The 20,859-nt window shown below is 48.5% G+C and overlaps 2 protein-coding genes across 3 annotated transcripts; both read right to left on the reverse strand.

Annotated features, from left to right (window-relative positions):
* Positions 1–5,193: 5,193 nt before the first annotated feature.
* LOC135458173 (endonuclease domain-containing 1 protein-like) lies at positions 5,194–10,407 on the reverse strand. The gene is made up of 3 exons (XM_064733163.1): positions 10,310–10,407; positions 7,939–8,257; positions 5,194–7,022 (listed from the first exon to the last, which is right to left on the reverse strand). The coding sequence occupies exons 2-3, from the start codon at positions 8,221–8,223 to the stop codon at positions 6,477–6,479; spliced, it is 831 nt and encodes a 276-aa protein (XP_064589233.1). The 5' UTR covers positions 8,224–8,257; positions 10,310–10,407; the 3' UTR covers positions 5,194–6,476.
* Positions 10,408–13,374: 2,967 nt separating this feature from the next.
* Positions 13,375–20,055, reverse strand: LOC135458157 (endonuclease domain-containing 1 protein-like). 2 transcript variants are annotated; one of them, XM_064733141.1, is made up of 4 exons: positions 19,946–20,055; positions 19,446–19,599; positions 17,576–17,894; positions 13,375–14,853 (listed from the first exon to the last, which is right to left on the reverse strand). In XM_064733141.1, the coding sequence occupies exons 3-4, from the start codon at positions 17,858–17,860 to the stop codon at positions 14,311–14,313; spliced, it is 828 nt and encodes a 275-aa protein (XP_064589211.1). In that variant the 5' UTR covers positions 17,861–17,894; positions 19,446–19,599; positions 19,946–20,055; the 3' UTR covers positions 13,375–14,310. The 2 variants fall into 2 exon arrangements, with proteins under 2 accessions (XP_064589211.1, XP_064589203.1); XM_064733133.1 differs by lacking the exon at positions 19,446–19,599 and having other exon boundaries at positions 19,946–20,023.
* Between the last annotated feature and the right edge of the window lie 804 nt (positions 20,056–20,859).

Raw genomic sequence — 20,859 nt, forward strand, 5'->3', positions numbered from 1 at the left:
TGCTTCCCAAACCCACTTCTCCTCCTCCTACCATGCAGCAGATGTGTTTCTAATATAAGAAGCCCCTACCAAGCCACCAGGAACACATATGGACCATTCTCCCAAGCACACTAAATGGTGCCGCTGTCATTTCAGCCCACACACCATTCTCCCCACAAACAGAGCAGCTTTTCTGGACACCTGGTGTCCCCCTGCCTCTTCCCCATCCAGGTGGGTCAAGCACAAGCACACTTTTCTCCTCAAATTGTTCCCCTTGGGAATTAAACCCCTTCACCCCCTGCACTGCAGCTGAAAATCTGACTGGATTCCCTTATGGTTTGCTATATGCAGGCATTCCTTATCACTCCCCTCCTCCCAATTATTTTGGATTTGTGCCTTCCATGACAGTTCCTCCATCATTCCTTGAGCTCAGACAAGGATGATGCAGATCATGGCAGCCAATAATTTGACAGCTCCTTTTGTAGTTGCAGAGAGTGAGAGAGCCCAGCACACAGGCATCTGAGGACAGGCTCAAACACACATAATACTTGACAGGTTCTTGTATTATTGGGAGTTTGCAATGTCTGGATATTCTTCTGCCTCTTTTTAGCCACAGCTGGGTAAGATGGGTTTCACCTGGATGAATGCACGTCTCTGTGCCTCAGACAGGCAGTGGGGAGGAACAAGTCCCTTTGGAGAGTAGTTCTTCTCACCCTATGGGTGAGAGAGAATTTGGACATAGGCATGAAGTGACAGGACAAGGGGGAATGGTTTCCCACTGCCAGAGAGCAGGGTTAGACGGGATATTAGGGATACATTCTTAACTGTGGGGGTGGTGAGGCCCTGGCACAGGATGCCCAGAGAAGCTGTGGCTGCCCCTGGATTCCTGGAAGTGTCCAAGGCCAGTTTGGACGGGGCTTGGAGCAACCTGGGATAGTGGAAGGTGTCCCTGCTCATGGCAGGGAGTTGGAAGTGGATGATGTTTCATGTCCCTTCTGGGTTTTTTTCTGGGATCAACAATTCCATAAATCAATGAAACCCCAGGAAATGTTTTTCCCCTTTTCCTATAGTAGTACAGCTGTTTAAAACAAGTTTTCTGCAACTGTTAGAAGAAAAGGATGTAATGTGTTAACCTGGAATATCTGCATGTGTATGTACAAGAGCTGGCTTATACATTCCCAAACCATCAATGGCTCATGTTCTGCCTTCCTCATCTGTGCTCACTGATAATCACAATCTATCTGGTACTCTTAAACTGCTGTTTTCTGAAGACTTGTCATGCTTGAAACTGGAGGACAGCAGCCAAACCTTCTCCTCATTTTTTCTTTTCCTTTTATTTCATCTCAAAAATCAAGATAAAACCACTTGCTTTTAAATCTTCTTACATATCTAAGATCCAGAGTTTACCTAGACACAAAGTGGTTGTGGGTAGCCACAGTAATTAAATTCCACCTGCATATAAACCAGCAAGGGAAGGGCAGAGATAAATCACTGCATTTACTCCGTGAAGGATGGAGGCAGTGCAACCTGTTTACTTCCAGCTCAGAACCACTTGTTCAGCCTTCTTGAGCTTGCAGGTTTTTCTATCATATTTATATCACACCATTTCATTTGCTTGGGGCTTTGAATATTTTGTGAAAGTAGTGGGGGAAAATGTAACTTCATGTGAAAAGAAAAACAAAAGGATGCCAACTTGCACTCCCAAGGTACAGTACTGCCATTGAATGGGGTTGGCATTTTCTGGACTTTTTCAGCAGCTGATGTAAAACCCCTCAAACCCACTGGCACCGCAGAACCATGCATCCAGCACTTGAGACAGATCAGGCTGATCTTGAGTATATTTTCTCTCTTAGGTCCCTTTGATATATGTATCTGCTATCTTGGAAGGTTCTTTAGATTATGAAGCAATTTGAGGCTCTGAGTTTACAATGAATCACAAATTAGCAGTTTCTAAAAAAATAATGTCAAGTGAAATCAGTCTTTGCTTAAATTGTTGCTGCTTTCAGAGTAAACATGAATGTGACCTGGATTGTCAGAAGCAGCTCATGTTTTGGCCTTTAAGTATTCCTTAGAATGGATCTGATGTTTACAAAGATATAAATAATCATCTGGATAATCTTGCTGAGCACCCTTAAATTGAGTGCCATCCACCAAGGATATATTTGAAAGTATAAAAGACTTCATATGTTTGGGGTTTGTTGTTGGCAGTTGGAGCTCCAATATTTGCACGGTCACTGTGTGAATGCTGAGTTTGTAAATCCCATTGGAGGAGAATCCAGACAATAACCAAGAGCAACAGTAAAAACAAAACAAAACAATAGGGAAACTCTCCTATTGTGTAATTAGTTTGAATAGGTTTGGTGGTTCTTATCTACATGGAGTGTAACTTCACACAATCCCATCCAGGTACACAAGAGATAAGTTCCTCAGATATCAAAGGAGGTTTAATCCTATACAACTTTTATAATAGGTGTGGCCTTTGTATCCAGAGGCTAAGATGGCTAGGCAAATATCTAATATTTACCTAATGTCTTAATCTGACATTGGGTGTAAAAATAACACATGAGAATAAGTATTGATAAATTTGCCTTTCCTCTCTTCTAAAAGCTACCAGCAAGATAAAGCACTTGGACTAGTAAAAGTAGTCTCTTTTTTCTAGATTAGCATTTAATTTAAGACAGGAAACTCCCAGGGAAACCTGTGAGACTCAGGAATGACCCTCATGCCTTTGGTCATCAGTTCCCAGGAAAAAGCCTCTCCCTGCAGGGTGAGATGAAGAGCTGCGCATTTTCCCTGGAGGAGCAGCTGGAGATTGGCCGGGCAGTGCCACAAGCAAAACATCTTTCATGCAGAACCACACACGATACATTTGCTGCCTACGTGAAAGCGATCCGGTGTCCAGCCTAGGAGAGGAGGATGGCATCTGCTTTGCCCAGGGGATGGCAAAGCACCAGGAAGCAGCTCCCAAGCTGCCTTCCCAATGAGCAGCCAAAGATACTCCTGGATGGAACAAAGGAGTTATGCCCAGCAGAGACCAGGTTATGAAAATGTCTTAATTTTCTTGTTTCCTTCTCTTCCAGAACAGCACTTGACAAATGGTTCATTTAATGCAATCTGAACACTTGGTGTCACTGGAAAAGGACTAAGCCAGCTGCATGATCCAACACTGCACAGTGAAGTGGGTTGAGGTGGCACTGTCTCCTCACAGATCCCAGCAAAAATCATTTTTCCTTAGTGACTAAAACCCCTGTGACACATTGGAGCCCAGAGCTCTCCCCACAGACGGACAGACACAGAGCAAACTGCAAAATTACCCTGCCATGGCAGTGCAGCTGCACCTTCCCATGGAACTCAGGTGCGTCCCACCCCACCATGGGCATGGAGCAGCTCTGGGCTCAGCAAAAGACTCCATCCCTATTGCCCATTCACAGCAGGCTCAGCAGAAAGCAGAGGCAATGCCAGCTGAATGGTGCCTGGCAGCATGCTTGTGGAGCTGGGACGGCCCTGTGCTCAGCTCCAAGCTGGCTCCCTGGGAGAAGCACCTCTAAAGCCTGTGGGAAGGCAGCAGCCAGACTGATCCTCTGTTTTATGTTTTCTAAGTATTTCACCTCCTGCTGTGGAAGGCAGGGCATTTCTGACAGAGTGGTGGAGGACTCTCTAATGCATCTGCTGCAGTCTGACAGTGGTTGTTTTTATCGGATCTCCAGGAAGGAAGATGGGTGTGATTTCCCAAACAGGGTTTTGACTGAGTTTGTCCAGGAGTTCTGCCTGCACTTGTGTTGGTCCAGAGGAATTTTGCACTGTCTGAGAAGGGTTTTGGTATTCACAATGCTCCTATTCCCTTCTAAATAAAATACTTGATGTTAGATCTCATGGTGACTAGGTTGGAGGTTTTCCCTGAGAAATAAATTAGCAAATGCTTAATTTATTGTAATGGGAATGTAAACTCTGTTGTGATTGCAGTACTGGAGAAAGGGGATTTTGAAGCGACTCAGATGATTCCTTTCTCTGTTGGGCTTCCCAAGTGCTTCACATGCTTGCTGTGCAGGGCAGGGCATTCCTGGGGACTGACATGAGTAAAGGTCCTGAGAAGAGCATAAAGGACGGACTGATGAAGATGATAAAGCAGCCAATGGTTCCAGAGCCTGGAAATTCAGGACAGTGAGACATGGCATGAGGAATGCTGAGGATGAGTGTGGTCCCAATCCCCAGCCAGTGTGCAGAGGTGGGTGAGCAAGTCAGAGGGAGCCATAGCCTGAGGTACAGCAGAGGTGTCTGCAGAGGGGCCTCAGCCTGAAATCACTCTGATGCTTTCATCCCAGCAGGGGCTGTGTCAGCATTTGATCCCAGCAGAAAAAATCCATCCAGGCAGAGGACCAGGGAGGGCAGGAGCTGTCCAGCAAAGGCAGTGAGAGTGATGTGCTCCCTTTGCTCTCCTAAAAGCTACATCTTCTCCCAGGGGTGTGTGCAGCCCCACTGGCACAAGGCAGGGCTCTTGCTGCTGTGGCCATGGCAGCTGGAGGCAAGAGGAGCAGAACTCCATGGTGCTGCCAGGCTGTGCCCCGTGTCTGCCCTGGCACCTGGTGCCTGTGCTCAGGTGTGCAGAGCCCCCAGAGCTGCCCCTGGGGAATGGGCCTGGCCTCTGGCTGCTGGCCCAGCTGGGGGTGCCTGTTGCCCAGGATGCTGCAGCACATCAGCCAGCCCCAGTGGGGCTCTCCAAAGCTCAGGGCAGCTGCACTGGCCAGGGTGCAGCTCTTTATTCAGCTGAGGCAGGCCTGGAGCTCTGCTGGCTGCGGTCACAGCCCGGACACCAGCACACCTGGAGACACCTGCATGGGGCTGCCTCACTCTGCACCCCCACCAGAACCTGTGTTTTAGTGCAGCCCCCAAACAGGTTGGTCCTGGTTGAGCAGTGAGACCCAGCAGGACAATGAACAACAGCTCCTGAGCTGAGATGTCCAGTGCCAAGCTGGCACCTCTGAAAGTGACACAGCTTGCATGAGCTGTTGGCACCCTGGCACACTTTGTCCATGCCATTCACAGGAGAATAACTGGTGTCTGATGCTGACACTTGTGTGGGTGTCATGGCACCCTCTGATTGCATTTGCACACCCAATGTCCTGCAAGGATGCTCTGGGCACTGTGACTTTACTGGTGAAAGTAGAAATTTCAGTGAGAAGCAAATTGTGATTTATACAAGACGTGACCCTGCAATCCAGCACTGCAGCAAATCCCTTTTGTTGCAACCTCCTGCAAACTCCATGATGGGGCACACATTGATCTTTGACAACCATTGAATACATTTCTCCAAATCAGTTTCCCAGCAATCTGCAAAAAAAAAGCTTCAGAAGCAGAGCAGAGCATGAAGGTGTCCAAGGAGTGCAGCACAGGAATTCAGCTTTGGCTGCTCCAAGCTCTCTATGGATCTGATGCCAAAGCCTGCCTGTCTGATACAACAGCTGCTGCTCTCAAGGTGCAGTTTCAAAAGCCACCAAACAAAAGCATGTGCCAGGATCACAGAATCACTGAATTGTTGTGTTTTGGAGGGACTTCTCAGGACTTTCTAGTCCAGACTCCAGGCTGTGCAAATCAGCTAGAGCAGGTTGTTCCAATCATGTATTGTTGGGCTTTGGGTATCTCCAGACAGGATCTCTGGCCACCTGAGGCGCCCTGGTGCCACAGCCTGGCTAAGGAGGTGAGGGACAAGTCAGCTGCACACTCTTGGGGACAGCTGAGGAGGAGAGGACTCGTTCCTCAGAGCTCTCTCCTGACATGGGCAGCAAAGCAAAGCAGCTGGAGGCTTTGCCCACATCTTTGTGCCTTTGAGCAGAGCAGGAGGTGCCCTGAGGGACAGAGCTGGAAACACACCAGAGAAGGATGCAGCACAGACTCTGACCAGGACATTTGTCCCCCTCTACCCTGCTCTGCTCAGACCCCACCTGCAGTGCTGCCTCCAGCTCTGGGCCCACAGCACAAGAAGTATCCAAAGCTGTTGGAGTGGATTCCAGTGGAGGCCATGAAGGTGCTCCAAGGGCTGGAGTGTGTCTGCTCTGGGGAGAGGGTGAGAGAGCTGGGGATGTTCAGCCTGGAGAAGACTGCTGAGAGTGCAGTACCTCAGGGATCTCCAAGAGGGCTGGAGATGGTCTTTGGACAAGGGTATGGAGTGAGAGGACAGGAGGGAATGGTTTCACACTGATGGAGAGCAGAGTTAGATGGGATATTATAAAGCAGCAAATTACAGTGAGCAGGCTGTGGTAGAAGTAAAAGTTACCCAGAGCTGTTTTGACTGCTCCATTCCTGGAAGGGTTCAAGGCCAGGCTGGGGAGGGCTTGGAACAAGGTGGTGTAGTGGAAGGTGTCCCTGCCCATGGAAGGCAGGTCAGAGTCAGATGATCTTTAAGGCTTTATGATCCGATCCAAACCAACCCATTCTGTGATTCTGTGATTCTGTGACATGTGGGAACAGCCACCTAACCCTTTCCATTGAGAATGTGAGGCTTATTCCCTGGGACATGCTTTCTCAAACAGAGTAACCTTTCCACCATAGAGATTGGATAACTTGTCCTCCAGCTCCCCCAGAGTGATGGTCTCCAGCTCATTCTTGTCGTTCTCAGCGATGGCCCCCCAAGCACCTGTGGGCTCTGTGCCCACCACACAGCAGGCAGCTGACCAGATGTGGCTGGGCTTGTTCACCCTCCCTTTGGCAATGTTAATGTTCCCAGGCACAGCACCCGTGATCACGTAGGTGGTTGTACAGTCCTTGGTATGTTGGGGCATTGTTTTAGACTGGTAGATGTTCCACTGGCCCTTGTTGAGACTGCTGTCCTGGGGCACTACGTTGGTCAGGGTGAAGGTAGCCATCTTGCTATCTTGATTCTCCATATGGTCACTGGGATTCAAATGGCCAAAGTCCAAATCCTTCTGTCCTTCATAGTCCTCAAGGACAGCCTGGCTCTCTTCGATTTCTTCTAAGGTGAAATGATGTTGATCAATGAGGTCTGACTCTCTTTTCATCTCTTTAAGATTTACATTCTTATCTATGAGCTGGACAGGAAAAAAGAAAGAGGTGTTAGAATGGGGAATAGGAGTAATGGAGAAGATTTCCATGAAGCAGAAGCCTCTGATGGTCAAGGTCCCATTTTTTGTCATCTCAGTGTAGGAAAATGTATGAATCTGACAGAAATCATACACATGACCCTCCCACATGAACAGAAAAGCGTTAAAGAACAAGTAGCTCAGAATATGACTGCTCTCAGTTTGAGTTCTTACTTTTTTGTCCCAGTCTGCAGCCTATGCTGGGAGCATGGATACTTGCATGAGACAAGGAGCATTTCCCACTTCTAGGATTGAAAGGTGATTTTGGTGGGATATCATCTCCCCTGCCAAATCTGCTTCCCTTTCCTCCTTTCTCCACAGCCCAAATCTGCCCAGGGCTCTCCCTGGATCCCCTCACACCACACTGTGGTTCTGTGATTCTGTGATTTGATGTGGGGTTGCTACAGGTGTATCCCAGTCCTGGAACACCAGAGGTTGCCTCCTGTAACCCCATACACAGGGAGAAGTGTCAGGAAATCAGTCCTGGAGCTGAGGTTTCCCTGGGAGCGCTGCAGTTCATTCAAGGATGAACAGTTTTGCTCAGTAGGCAAAAAGATCTCAGTGTGCAATGGAATCTGTTACAGCAGTGCTGAGAATGTGTCTCAGAGCTGACCTGGGCCAGGGAGAATTTTCTGCAGCATCACTGCAAAGAAGTTACATTTGATCAGCCTCTGATCATTTGGGGCCTCTAATATGAAAGGAGTCCTGTGGAAATGAAATAGTCCAAAAATTACTCTGGAGAAAGTGGATAAAATCAAAGGTATTTTGGGTGGCCTGGGTGAAAGGTCCAGGAAAAGTGGTAATTCAAATGCTGCAGCTCATCTCTGAGTGGCTGGAGGGTGATGTGTGTAAGAGGGACACTCACCTGAGGCTCAACCATCCACCACTCTGGAGGTTCCTTGCCATCTCCAGGCTGATATTTGTAAGCAGAGTACACTGGAATTCTCCTGTCTCTGTCGTACAGGGTGGCATAGTGATACGAGTTCCTGAAGCGCTGACAGATCCAGGCTGGGTTCTTTGGGTTCAGGGCATTATTTGGAGGGGTCTCCGAATAGAAGAACTGAGGACAACTCGCAAAGGGTGTCACCACCTCGCTGTGTCCCAGCCAGAGGCAGCTGGCCAACACCTGCAGCAGCAGCAGCCCCAGCATGGTGGCAGGATTTCAGTGAAGGGCTCTTGCTCCCCTGGAAGGCAAATGCAGAGGGACACTCAGCTTGGAGAGAGCAGGTCATGGCATGGAGCCATTTGGTGCAGGGGGACAGAGCTGGCAGAGCAGGGGATTGTGAGAGACCAGGAAAGGAGTAATTCCTGTCCTCCAGCATGTGGAAAAATCACGAGGATGACAAGGCTGAAACCAAAAACAGGGTTTAGGTGCCCAGCAGAGGCAGCAGTGGGAGCACTCAGCCTGTAGGAGGAAGGAGCCAAACCCACCAGGACTTCAATCAGCTCTCACAGCAAAGGGATCTTGCAACTGAGGCACAGCCCTGGGACAAGGTCACCTTTGCCCACCTCCCTCCTGCTCTCAGCACCTTCCCACAGCACACACCTGCAGCTGGGCACAGACTCTGCTCAGACCCCTGCCATTCTGGGCTGGGCTTTAATCTCATGGGCCATTGGGCAGGCAAAGAACAGCAATGCTGCACTGCCTGCAGCTCTCTGGCCCCATCCAGGTTCACACAGACACTCAGCTCTTCCAGTCAGACCCAATACTGAACCCCAAATCATCCACCTGGGCTCCTGCCTCTCAGCTGACATTGGGCCATGGGTGTCCTGCTGCTCACTTGCATTTCCATGTCATCTAAGCCCAGACTCTGAACTTGCAAGCACATGGAGAGAGCAAATGAAGGGGCCAAGCAGATGGCAGCAGAAAGCATGAGGAGTAACACCTCTATCTTATCAGCACAGTGGCTGCTGCAATGCAAGCCCTGAGGGGCAGCTCTTGCCCTGGTTGCTTGGGATTCCTGCTGATGCCCATTTTCAGCTTTGCTGATTGATTTCCCTTGACAGGCAAAAGCACCATTGCAGGAATTTCTTGGACAGCCACCTGTCCTGTCCTGTCTTGTCTTTCTCACTGGTGAGATGATTTTCAGCAGTCATTAAGGTCATTCCTTTATGAGAAACCTGCTGAAAGTACCTTGGGATGCTGGCAAGCAAGCAAGAGGCTTTGTCTCCTTTCAGAGACAGCACAGGTTTGGGAGAGCAGGGATGCTTCCATTTGCATTGCCAGACACTCATTGGACAGATTTAATATCATCAGCATTTGGAATAAGGCAGCTGGGAGAGGCAGTTCAAAGGGCTCCTGGCACACAAAGCTGCCACAGCCTCTAAAGCACAAAGCCCACCTTGGGCAGGCCAGGGGCTGAGCTCAGCACTGCTGAAGGCTTCACAGGTCACCTTGCACACTTGCCCTTGTCTTGTTCTTCTCCCTGACCCTCATCTCTCCATTTCCACTGGATTCAGGATGCTGAGCTGCACACAGCCCTGCTCTGACTCAAGGTATCTGGTCCTTTTTCTCTTGTTCAGCCCAGGACCAGGATTGTGGTGACCAATGAGCTGCAAACTGAGAACTGCAACTACCAGTCGGGACTTTTTGAAATACTTTGCAAAGCATGCCCAAAGCTGCCCAAATCAACGAGAGAAGGGTCTGAAAAGTCCTTCTGCATGACCCACTCCATGAGATTGAAATATCTCTAACTAACTTAATATCTACTTTAAGAGATTCATAGAAAAGAATGTACCATGAGAAGGAGCAGCACAGGATTCTGCTCGCAGCCCCCAAGTGGCAGAGGAGTCTCAAATGCCTCTGCTGCAGTCTCAGACTCTCTGGGTTTACATGCTCTGCAGGAAGGGGCAGTTGTTAGATTTCCCAAGAAGCCTTTAGAATAAATTTTCTCAGGTGTTCACACCCCATCTCTGTTTGTCCAGAGGTATTTTGGAAGGTCATAGGTGAAGTTTTAGTACTCGATAATCTCCCCCTTCCTTCTTATTCAACACTTTGATGTTAATTTTCAGCTGAGCCTGCTAGAGTTTCTTTCCCAAATCATTCCCTCCCTCCATACCCTCCTGACTGACAGAAAATACCAAAATGCTGCAAAATTCAATGCATTCATAAGCTCTGATTCTTCCTTGGAGCTCAGCAGCTCCAGCCTAGCCTTTGTCCATATAAATATTTATTTCCGAAAGTCAGGAAAGATTTTGAATATTGGCGTCAATGTGCGGAGGGAGAAAGAGCTTACCTTGGTGCAGAGTCTCAGATCAGGCAGCTGAACTGTTCCTTCTGTCTTCTCCCACGAGAAAGGAGTGTTTGAACCCTCAGCAGTGCACCTGCAATATATAAATATGACCTGCAGACATAATTTGCCCCTTGTTATAAACAAGGAATTCTACAGAATAGAGAAGTTATCTATTTTTATTCAGGGGGTATGTGCACACCCACCCTGAAATGTGCTGACTATTGTTTGTCGTAGTTTCCCAGAATTTCTCCCAGATTTGCTGACTTGCAGCATGGTATGTCAGGATGGGTTAACTGTATACTCAGTCATGAAGTTGCACTTTTTGGTAAACAATAATTTCCACAGAAATGAGAAGTTTCTATTTTTATTTAGGGGGTTTGTTCACAACCACTCTGAAAGATGCTGACATTGTTTTAGTTTCCTCAGGATTTCTCCCAGATTTGCTGACTTGCAGCATGGCATGTCAGGGTCAGCTAACAGAGTCTGGTGGGCTCCTTGATCATTTCATCAATCCCACCAGCTGCAGCTGCTGCTGCTCCAGCACCTACACGTGTTTCTGCTCCCAACAGAACAGCTCTGCTGACATTGGATGCACTGGCCTGACTCTGATACACTCAGATACTCACAGTGTGTCCTTCTGCAGCCTCCCTGAACATCATTCCCATGGTCAGGCTACAAATATTCTCTTGCCTGGTTGCCAGGCTGTGTGACAGCTCCATCCCAGCAGCCTGGGAAGCAGAAGGCTCTGGGGATACCTCAGAGCACCTGCCAGTACTTTAGGAGTCTACAGGAGAGCTGGAGACAGACTCTGCACAAGGGCATGGAGCTGACAGGTGTGCTGGGTTCAGAGTTAAGTTTTCTTGTCAGTGGCAGGTGTGGGGCTGTGTTTTGGAGTTGTGCTGAACACAGAGTTTATAACACAGAGATGTTTCTGGTATTGCTGGGCAGAGCTTTCACAGGCCAAGGCCTTTTGTGCTTTCTGTACTGCCAGGCAGTCAAGGAGGCTGGGGGTACCTGGGAGGTTGGGAGGAGACACAGCCAGGACAGGTGAGCCCAACTGACCAGAGGATATTCCAGACCATGAGACATGATGCTGAGGATACAAAGTGAGGGGAAGGAGGAGGAATGAGGGGGCATTTGGAATGATGAGTTTTGTAGCTGGGTTTTGTAGCTTCCCAGCTAGCTGTTAGGTGGCATGGGGCCCTGCTCTCCTGGAGGTGGCTGAACACCTTTCTATCCATGGGAAATGCTGAAGGAAATCCTTGATATGCCTTGCTTGTGTGTACAGCTTTTGCTTTCCCTGTTAAACTGTCTCTATGTCCACCTAGGAGATTTCCTGCTTTTCCCCTTCCAGTTCTCTCCCTGATCATGGTGGTCAGGGAGGGAGGGAGTGGCTGCGTGGGACGTGGCTGCTGGCTGATGTTAAACCACACCATTAGGACAGAATTCACAGAATTCACAGAATGACTTGGGAGAGACCCTCAAGATGATCAAGTCCAAATCATGCCCCAACATCTTAACTAAACCATGTCACTGAGTGCCACATCCAGTAGTTTTTTAAACACTTCCACGGACGGTGACTCCACCACCACCCTGGGCAGATCATTCCAGAACTTCTTCACTCTTTCAGTGAAAAACTTTTTCCTAGAATCCAGCCTGTATTTCCCTTGACACAGCTTGAGACAAGGTGAAACAGCTTGAAATGGAAGGAGTGTAGGTTTAGAGTGGATATTAGGAAGGTATTTGTGACTGTGGGGTGGTGAAGCCCCAGCAGAGGCATCCCACAGAAGCTGAGACTGCCCCATGCCTGCAAGTGTCAATGGCCAGGCTGGCTGAGGCTTAGAGCAACCTGAGATAGTGGAAGGTGTCCCTGCCTATGGGAGGGCATGGAAGTCGCTGGTCATTACGGTTCTTTCCAACCCAAATTATTCTGTCATTCAATGACCATTCATTCACTCAAATCTAGATTGGACTCATTTTCTTCTGTTTCCAAAAGTCCAGGAATAATAGAATGATGAGTTGGTTATTATAACCATAAGTGTCCAGAAGAAGTGTGTTAGACCAAAGTTGGTTTAAACATGCTGGTTGAATCCTGTGGTTTCTTGTGTCTCTGTTAACCTGGGACTGATGTCTTAAACAAACTGGGGTTTAGCCAGAATGAGGAAGAAGGCTAAGAAGAAGCAGATCTGGTGGAGGTGGGTCAAACTCCTCCTTTCTGATGGGCCCAACTGACAGAACAAAGAAGGGGCAGCAGTGGTCACATCATTAAAAGGGACATAAACCATCAAAGACCCCCAAAGTGTCCCCCAACTCCACAGTGCTGCCTGGCCCAGTGTACAACTCCGCCCAGGGGAAAAATGGGGAAAACCCACAGAATCCTGTACTCACAGAACCTACTGAACTGTTCAATGCAAAGGCCCCAACCTCCAAAGGATCATCAAAGTTTGGAACATCAAAGTTGGTAGTCTTGTGCCTGGATCAAAGGAGGTATCCTGTAAGAGATGTTGGCACCCTGGCCCACTTTCTTCATGCCATTCACAGGAGAATAATTGGTGTCTGATGCTGACACTTGTGTGGGTGTTGTGGCATCCTCTGATTGCATTTGCATACCCAATGTCCTGCAAGGATGCTCTGGGCACTGTGACTTTACTGGTGAAAGTAGAAATTTCAGTGAAAAGTAACTTGTGGTTTATAGAAGACGTGACCCTGCCATCCAGCACTGCAGCAAATCACTTTTATTGTAAGCTCTTGCAAACTCCATGATGGGGCACACATTGATCTTTGACAACCATTGAATACATTTCCCCAAATCAGTTTCCCATCAATCTGCAGAAAAGCTTCAGAAGCAGAGCAGAGCATGAAGGTGTTCGAGGAGTGCAGCACAGGAATTCAGCTTTGGCTGCTCCAGGCTCTCTATGGATCTGATGCCAAAGCCTGCCTGTCTGATACAACAGCTGCTGCTCCCAAGGTGCACTTTCAAAAGCCACCAAAGAAAAGCATGTGCCAGGATCACAGAATCACTGAATTGTTGTGTTTTGGAGGGGCTTCTCAGGACCTTCTAGTCCACACTCCAGGCTGCAGCACGAACAGCTAGAGCAGGTTGTCCAGAATCATGTATTGTTGGGCTTTGGGGATCTCCAGACATGGAGATCTCCAGACAGGATCTCTGGCCACCCTGAGGCTCCCTGGTGCCACATCCTCGCTAAGGAGGTGAGGGACAAGTCAGCTGCACACTCTTGGGGACAGCTGAGGAGGAGAGGACTCGTTCCTCAGGGCTCTCTCCTGACATGGGCAGCAAAGCAAAGCATCTGGAGGCTCTGCCCACATCTTTGTTCCTTTGAGCAGAGCAGGAGGTGCCCTGAGGGACAGAGCTGGAAACACACCAGAGAAGGATGCAGCACAGACTCTGACCAGGACATTTGTCCCCCTCTACTCTGCTCTGCTCAGACCCCACCTGCAGTGCTGCCTCCAGCTCTGGGCCCACAGCACAAGAAGTATCCAAAGCTGTTGGAGTGGATTCCAGTGGAGGCCATGAAGGTGCTCCAAGGGCTGGAGTGTGTCTGCTCTGGGGAGAGGGTGAGAGAGCTGGGGATGTTCAGCCTGGAGAAGACTGCTGAGAGTGCAGTACCTCAAGGGTCTCCAAGAGGGCTGGAGAGGGTCTTTGGACAAGGGTATGGAGTGAGAGGACCGGAGGAAATGGTTCCACACCAATGGAGGGCAGGGTTAGATGGGATGTTATAAAGAAGTGAATTACAGTGAGCAGGCTGTGGTATGAGTAAAAGTTACCCAGAGCTGTTTTGACTGCTGCATTCCTGGAAGGGTTCAAGGCCAGGCTGGGGATGGCTTGGAACAAGCTGGTGTAGTGGAAGCTGTCCCTGCCCATGGCCAGAGTCAGATGATGTTTAAGGCTTTAAGGTCTGATCCAAACTAACCCATTCTGTTATTCTGTGATTCTGTGACATGTGGGAAAAGCTACCTAACCTTTTCCATTGAGGAAGTGTGGCCTATTTCTGGGAACAGGCGTTTTTGAACAGGGTAACCTTTCCATTGTAGAGATCGGACAACCTCTTCTCCAGCTCCTCCAGGCTGACGACCTCCACCCTATTTCTGTCGTTCTCAGCGATGGCCCCCCAAGCATCTTTGGGCTCTTTGTCCCCCAGACAGCAGGCAGCTGACCAGATGTGGCTGGGTCTGTTCACCCTGTTGTTGGATACGTAGGTGTTCCCATGCACAGCACCTGTGATCACGTAGGTGGTGTTACAGCCCTGGGTCTTTTGGGGCATTGTTTTATACTCGTACTTGTTCCACTTGTCATTGTTGAGAGTCTTGTCCTGGGGCACTGCGTTGGTGAGAGTGAAGGTAGCCATCATTCTTTCTTTACTGAACTGATGGCCACTGGGGCACAAATGGCCACGGTCCAAATCCTTTAGTCGGTTGTAGTCATCAGGAATAGCTTGGCTCTCTTTGATTTGGTCTAAGGTGAATATGTTTTCATTTGTGAGGACCCAATCGAATTTCATGTCTGGAAGACTTTTTCTATCTATGAGCTGGACAGGGAAAGAGAAAGAGGTGTTAGAATGGGAGTAATGGAGAAGATTACCATGGAGCAGAAGTCTCTGATGGTCAAGATGCCATTTTTTGTCATTAAAGTGTTTAAAAACATAAGAATCTGAGACAAACCATACACATGCCCCTCCTGCATGAATACAAGAGCTTTAAAGAGCAAGCAGCTCAGAATCTGACTGTACTCAGTTTGACTTCTGATCTTTGTGATCCAGCCTGCAGCCTTTGCTGGGAGCATGCATGCATGCACAAGACAAGGAGCATTTCCACTCCTGGGACTGAAAGGTGAATTTGGTGATTCATCTCCCCTGCCAAATCTGCTTCCCTTTCCTCCTGTCTCCACAGCCCAAATCTGCCCAGGGCTCTCCCTGGATCCCCTCATACCACACTGTGATTATGTGATTTTATGTGTGGCTGCTACAGGTGTACTCCAGTCTTGGAACATCAGGATTATAACCCCATACACAGGGAGATGTGTCAGCAAATCAGTCCCAGAGCTGAGGCTTCCATGACACTGCTGCACTTGATTCAAGGATGAACAGTTTTGCTCAGTAAGCAAAAAGATCTCAGCGTGAATGGAATCTGTTACAGCAGTGTTGAGAATATCTGTTGAGAATATCAGTGTTGAGCTGATCTGGGCCAGGGAGAATTTTCTGCAGCATTGCTGAAAAGTAGTTAGAAATGATCAGCCTCTGAGAGGAGCCTGTAACTCCAAAAGAGTCCTGGAGAAACTAAATACTCCAAAAATGCCTCTGGAGAAAGTTAAGAAAAATGAAAGATTTTTTGGTTGTCCAGGGTCCAAGATCCAGGAAGAAAATGCCCACCTCAGCCCCAGGGAGTGTAAAAGAAATGGAGGTGGACAGAGGTCCCAAAGGAGAGACTGTGCCTTTTTTGGAGTGGGATGATGCATCCTTAAAAAGACAACCTCGAAGCAGCTCTTGGTCCGTGTTTCAGTGGTGAGAGCACTGAACATGAAAAGGAAGATGTCACCATGGCCACCAGAAGGACTCCTCCCCTCTGGATGAACTGGGAATTGATTGTCTAAGGGGTGGTGCCAGACTGAGTGTTGATGATTTGGAAATGTATTGTATTGGGAATTTGGTGGGGAGGAGAAGATGTATCTGTGCAGTTTTCATTTTCCGTGTGTGTTTTTTTTTCTTTCCTTGTAGTTTAGGTTTTTTTGTAGTTTAGTTAATGAAGTTTCTTTCCCTAAGTAGGAGCCTGCTTTGCTTATTCCTGGTCACATTTCACAGCAGACACCAGGGAGAGAGTATTTTCATGGGGCACTGGCATTCTGCCAGTATCAAACCATGACACAAGCCATTCAATGACTCTCCAAAAATACAGAATGTGGAGGATGCAGTGGTGCAAGACCTGAGTAGTTGCCCAAGTTCCTATGCATAAGGTAAAAAGATTATTTTTTCTCATAACTTCAAATCATTTAGTTTATCTTTACAGAAACAGATTTAGCCTTCCTTTGGAGTAGGGCATGTAGCTTCCTTCTCTGGCTCACCTTCCCCCAAATGCCATCCTGCTACTCTGTCCTTACCGATGACAGGAATTGCTTCCTTTTCTCTCCTGCAAGTGATCTGGCCTGTTTTACTGAGGTTTGTCTGAAGGACATTTGTGAGGCCTCTAGAGCTTGTGGAGTTCTGTCTGTCTACTGGATCCTTCTGGACCAAGCCTGAGCCAAAGGTGCTCAGGGGTCACTGCCCATAGATGGAGATCACACCCGTCTGAATGGACCAACACTGATGCTCCTCCGTGGAGACCCTGGGGGGCCATTCCCTGGTTTAGGGAGACACAAGAAACTTTCCCCAAAAGCTGTTAGACCCCATTGGCTCCTTCCCATGTTCCTATGTCGGTTCCTATGCCCCTGAGCCACATCTCCCTGTTCCCTGATTGGCCCTCATCTTTCCACTGCCCTGAGACCAAGCTGACCCCCAGGCCCCTTGGCAGGCCAAAATTTTCACCCTGTATGTGTGGGTGCTGGGACCTGATCATCGGCCTGCACGGCTGAATAAAACATCTGTGCATTTTATGCAAAGGCCCCTTAGGCTTCCTTACCCTAGACTATGCTAACAGTAATTCAGCTTGCTACGCTCCTCAATTTTCAATGCCAGAAATGTCACTCCAGAAGTCTCTCCACAGTTAACCTGACCATCTCATCTCCAGTGTCTTTTCCTGGGGCCATCTCACCCCTTCTGAGTTTCTCCTCACTTCTCTAACACCAATCACAAAGCCTGTTTAACACTTCACTGGAAGCAGATAAGCTCTACCAGGGATGCAGAACAGCTCAGGGCAAAGTGGGGATCAGATCCCAGCAGGACTGTTGGTCCCTCAAGTTTTGCCTCTCCTGGATGCCTTTTCCCCTTCACTTGGTCAGCCAGCAGAGCAGGGCACAGGGAGGGGAAGCATTTGACTTTGTCATGTCATGCCAAGTAATGTGATTTGCTGTTCCTGTCAGGTGAAGGCAGAGAGCTGGGCACCTTTGGGATGTGATTCATCTCATGCTCCTGCTGATGTCTCAGATGCGTCAGAGGAACCATGTGATGCAGGCGTTTGAAGTGCAACGAGGAAATTCCCATCCAGTGTATCCACATGCATGTGTTTAGAGGGGTGGTAGGAAACAGAAGTGGTAATTTAAATGTTGCAGCTCATCTCTTGAGTGGCTGAAGGATGATTTGCTGTAAGAGAGACACTCACCTGGGGCTCAACCATCCACTTCCTTGGAGGTTTCTCATCATCTCCAGGCTGGTATTTGTAAGCAGAATACACTGGAATTCTCCTGACTCTGTCGTACAGGGTGGCATAGTGATACGAGTTGTTGAAGCGCTGACAGATCCGGGCTGGGTTATTTGGATTCAGGGCACCATCTGGCGGAATCCCATCATAGAAAAACTGAGGACAGCTCTCAAAGGAGTTCACCACCTCGCTGTGTCCCAGCCAGAGGCAGCTGGCCAACACCTGCAGCAGCAGCAGACCCAGCATGGTGACAGGATTTCAGTGAAGGGCTCTTGCTCCCCTGGAAGGCAAATGCAGAGAGACACTCAGCTTGGAGAGAGCAGGTCATGGCCTGGAGCCATTTGGTGCAGGGGGACAGAGCTGGCAGAGCAGGGGATTGTGAGAGACCAGGAAAGGAGTAATTCCTGTCCTCCTGCATATGGAAAAATCACAAGGGCAATAACAGTAGAACCAGAAACAGGGTTTAGGTGCCCAGAGGACGCAGCAGTGGGACCACACAGCCTGTAGGAGGAAGGAGCCAAACCCACCAGGACTGCAATCAGCTCTCACAGCAAAGGGATCTTGCAACTGAGGCACAGCCCTGGGACAAGGTCACCTTTGCCCACCTCCCTCCTGCTCTCAGCACCTTCCCACGGCACACACCTGCAGCTGGGCGCGGACTCTGCTCAGACCCCTGCCATGCTCAGCTGGGCTTTAATCTCATGGGCCATTGGGCAGGCAAAGAACAGCAATGCTGCACTGCCTACAGCTCTCTGGCCCCAACCAGGTTCACACAGACACTCAGCTCTTCCAGTCAGACCCAATACTGAACCCCAAATCATCCACCTGGGCTCCTGCCTCTCAGCTGACATTGGGCCATGGGTGTCCTGCTGCTCACCTTGCATTTCCACATTATCCAAACCAGACTGTTAACTTGGAGGCACATGGAGGGAGCAAATGAAGGGGCCAAGCAGATGGCAGCAGCAAGCATGAGGGATAACACCTCTATCCTATCAGCACAGTGGCTGCTACAATGCAAGCCCTGAGGGGCAGCTCTTGCCCTGGTTGCTTGGGATTCCTGCTGATGCCCATCTTCAGCTTTGCTGATTGATTTCCCTGGACAGTCAAAGGCACCATTGCAGGAATTTCTTGGACAGCCACCTGTCCTGTCCTGTCTTTCTCACTGCTGATGGGATTTTCACCAGGCAGTAAGATCATTCCTTTTTGAGAAAACTGCTGAAAAGTTCCCTGGGATGATGGCAAACACACGAGGCGCTTTGTCTCCTTTCAGAGGCAGTACTGGCTTTGGGAGAGCAGAGATGCTTCCATTTGTATTGCCAGACACTCATTGCAGACATTTAACACCATCAGCATTTGGGATAAGGCAGCTGGGACAGGCAGTTCAAAGGGTTCCTGGCACACAAAGCTGCCACAGCCTCTAAAGCACAAAGCCCACCTTGGGCAGGCCAGGGGCTGAGCTCAGCACTGCTGAAGGCTTCACAGGTCACCTTACACATTTGCCCTTGTCTTGTTCTTCTCCCTGCCCCACATCTCTCCATTTCCACTGGATTCAGGATGCTGAGCTGCACACAGCCATGCACTGAACTAAGTTATCTGATCCTTTTTCTCTTGTTCATCCCTAGATCAGGAATGTGGTGACCAATGAGCTGGAAACAGAGAACTGCTACTAACAGTCAGGACTTTTTACAGTAATCTGCAGAGCATGGCTGTATCTGCCCCAAATCAAGGAGAGAAGGGTCTGAAAAGTCCTTCTGCATGACCCACTCCATGAGATAAAATAGATCTAACTAAGTTAATATCTAATATAATACATTCATAGAAAACAGCCTACCGTGAGAAGGAGTGGCACAGGATTCTGCTTGCAGCCCCAAAGTGGCAGAGGAGTCTCAAATGCCTCTGCTGCAGTCTCACACTCTCTGGGTTTATATGCTCTCCAGGAAGTGACAGTTATTGGATTCCCCAAGAAGCTTTTGGAGTAAATTTTCCTGGGAATTTAGATGACACCTGTGTTAGTGCAGAGTTTTATTACAAGGTCATGGGTGGAGTTTTAATACTCAATAAACTCCCCCTTCCTTCTTCTTCTACTGTTTGATAATAATTTTTAGGTGAGCCTGCTGGATTTTTTTTCCCAAATCATTCCTTCTGTCTGTACCTTCCTGACTGACGGAAAACAACGAAGTCCTGCAAAAGTCAGTGCATTCATAAGCTCTGATTGCTCCTTGGAGCTCAGCAGCTCCAGCCTAGCCTTTGTCCATATATATATTTTTTTTCAGAAAGTCAGGAGAGATTTTTAATATTGGAATCAATGATGAGGAGGGAGGAAGAGGTTACCTTGGTGCAGAGTCTCAGAACAGGCAGCTGGACTGTTCCTTCTGTCTTCTCCCACGAGAAAGGAGTGTTTGAATCCTCAGCAGTGCACTGTAATATATATACCCTTTCAAAAATTTGCCCCTTGTTATAAACAAGGAATTCTACAGAACACAGAAGTTTTCTATTTTTATTCAGGGGATATGTGCACACCCACCCTGAAATGTTCTGACTTTTGTTCGTTACAGTTTCCCCAGAATTTCTCCCAAATTTGCTGCCTTGCAGCATGGTATGTCAGAATCAGTTAACTATAAACCTAGTCATAACGTTGACCTTTTTTATCAACAGTGAATTCCACAGAAAAGAGAAGTTTTCAATTTTTATTTAGGGAGTTTTTTCACACCCGCTCAGAAATGTGTTGACATTGTTTTATTTTCCCAAGACTTTCTCCCAGATTTACTGCCTTGCAGCATGGTATGTCAGGGTCAGATAACAGGGCCTGGTGGGTTCCTTGATCATTTCATCAATCCCACCAGCTGCAGCTGCTGCTGCTCCAGCACCTACACGTGTTTCTGCCCCCAACAGAAACGCTCTGCTGACACTGGATGGACTGGCCTGACTCTGATACACTCAGATATTCACAGTGTGTCCTTCTGCAGCCTCCCTGAACATCATTCCCATGGTCAGGCTACAAATATTCTCTTGCCTGGTTGCCAGGCTGTGTGACAACTCCATCCCAGCAGCCTGGGAAGCAGAAGGCTCTGGGGATACCTCAGAGCACCTGCCAGTACATTAGGAGTCTACAGGAGAGCTGGAGACAGACTCTGCACAAGGGCATGGAGCTGACAGGTGTGCTGGGTTCAGAGTTAGTTTTCTTGTCAGTGGCAGGTGTCGGGCTGTGTTTTGGAGTTGTGCTGAACACAGAGTTGATAACACAG

This window comes from Zonotrichia leucophrys, chromosome 1A (assembly GCF_028769735.1).
Source record: "Zonotrichia leucophrys gambelii isolate GWCS_2022_RI chromosome 1A, RI_Zleu_2.0, whole genome shotgun sequence".
Lineage (NCBI taxonomy): Eukaryota > Metazoa > Chordata > Aves > Passeriformes > Passerellidae > Zonotrichia > Zonotrichia leucophrys.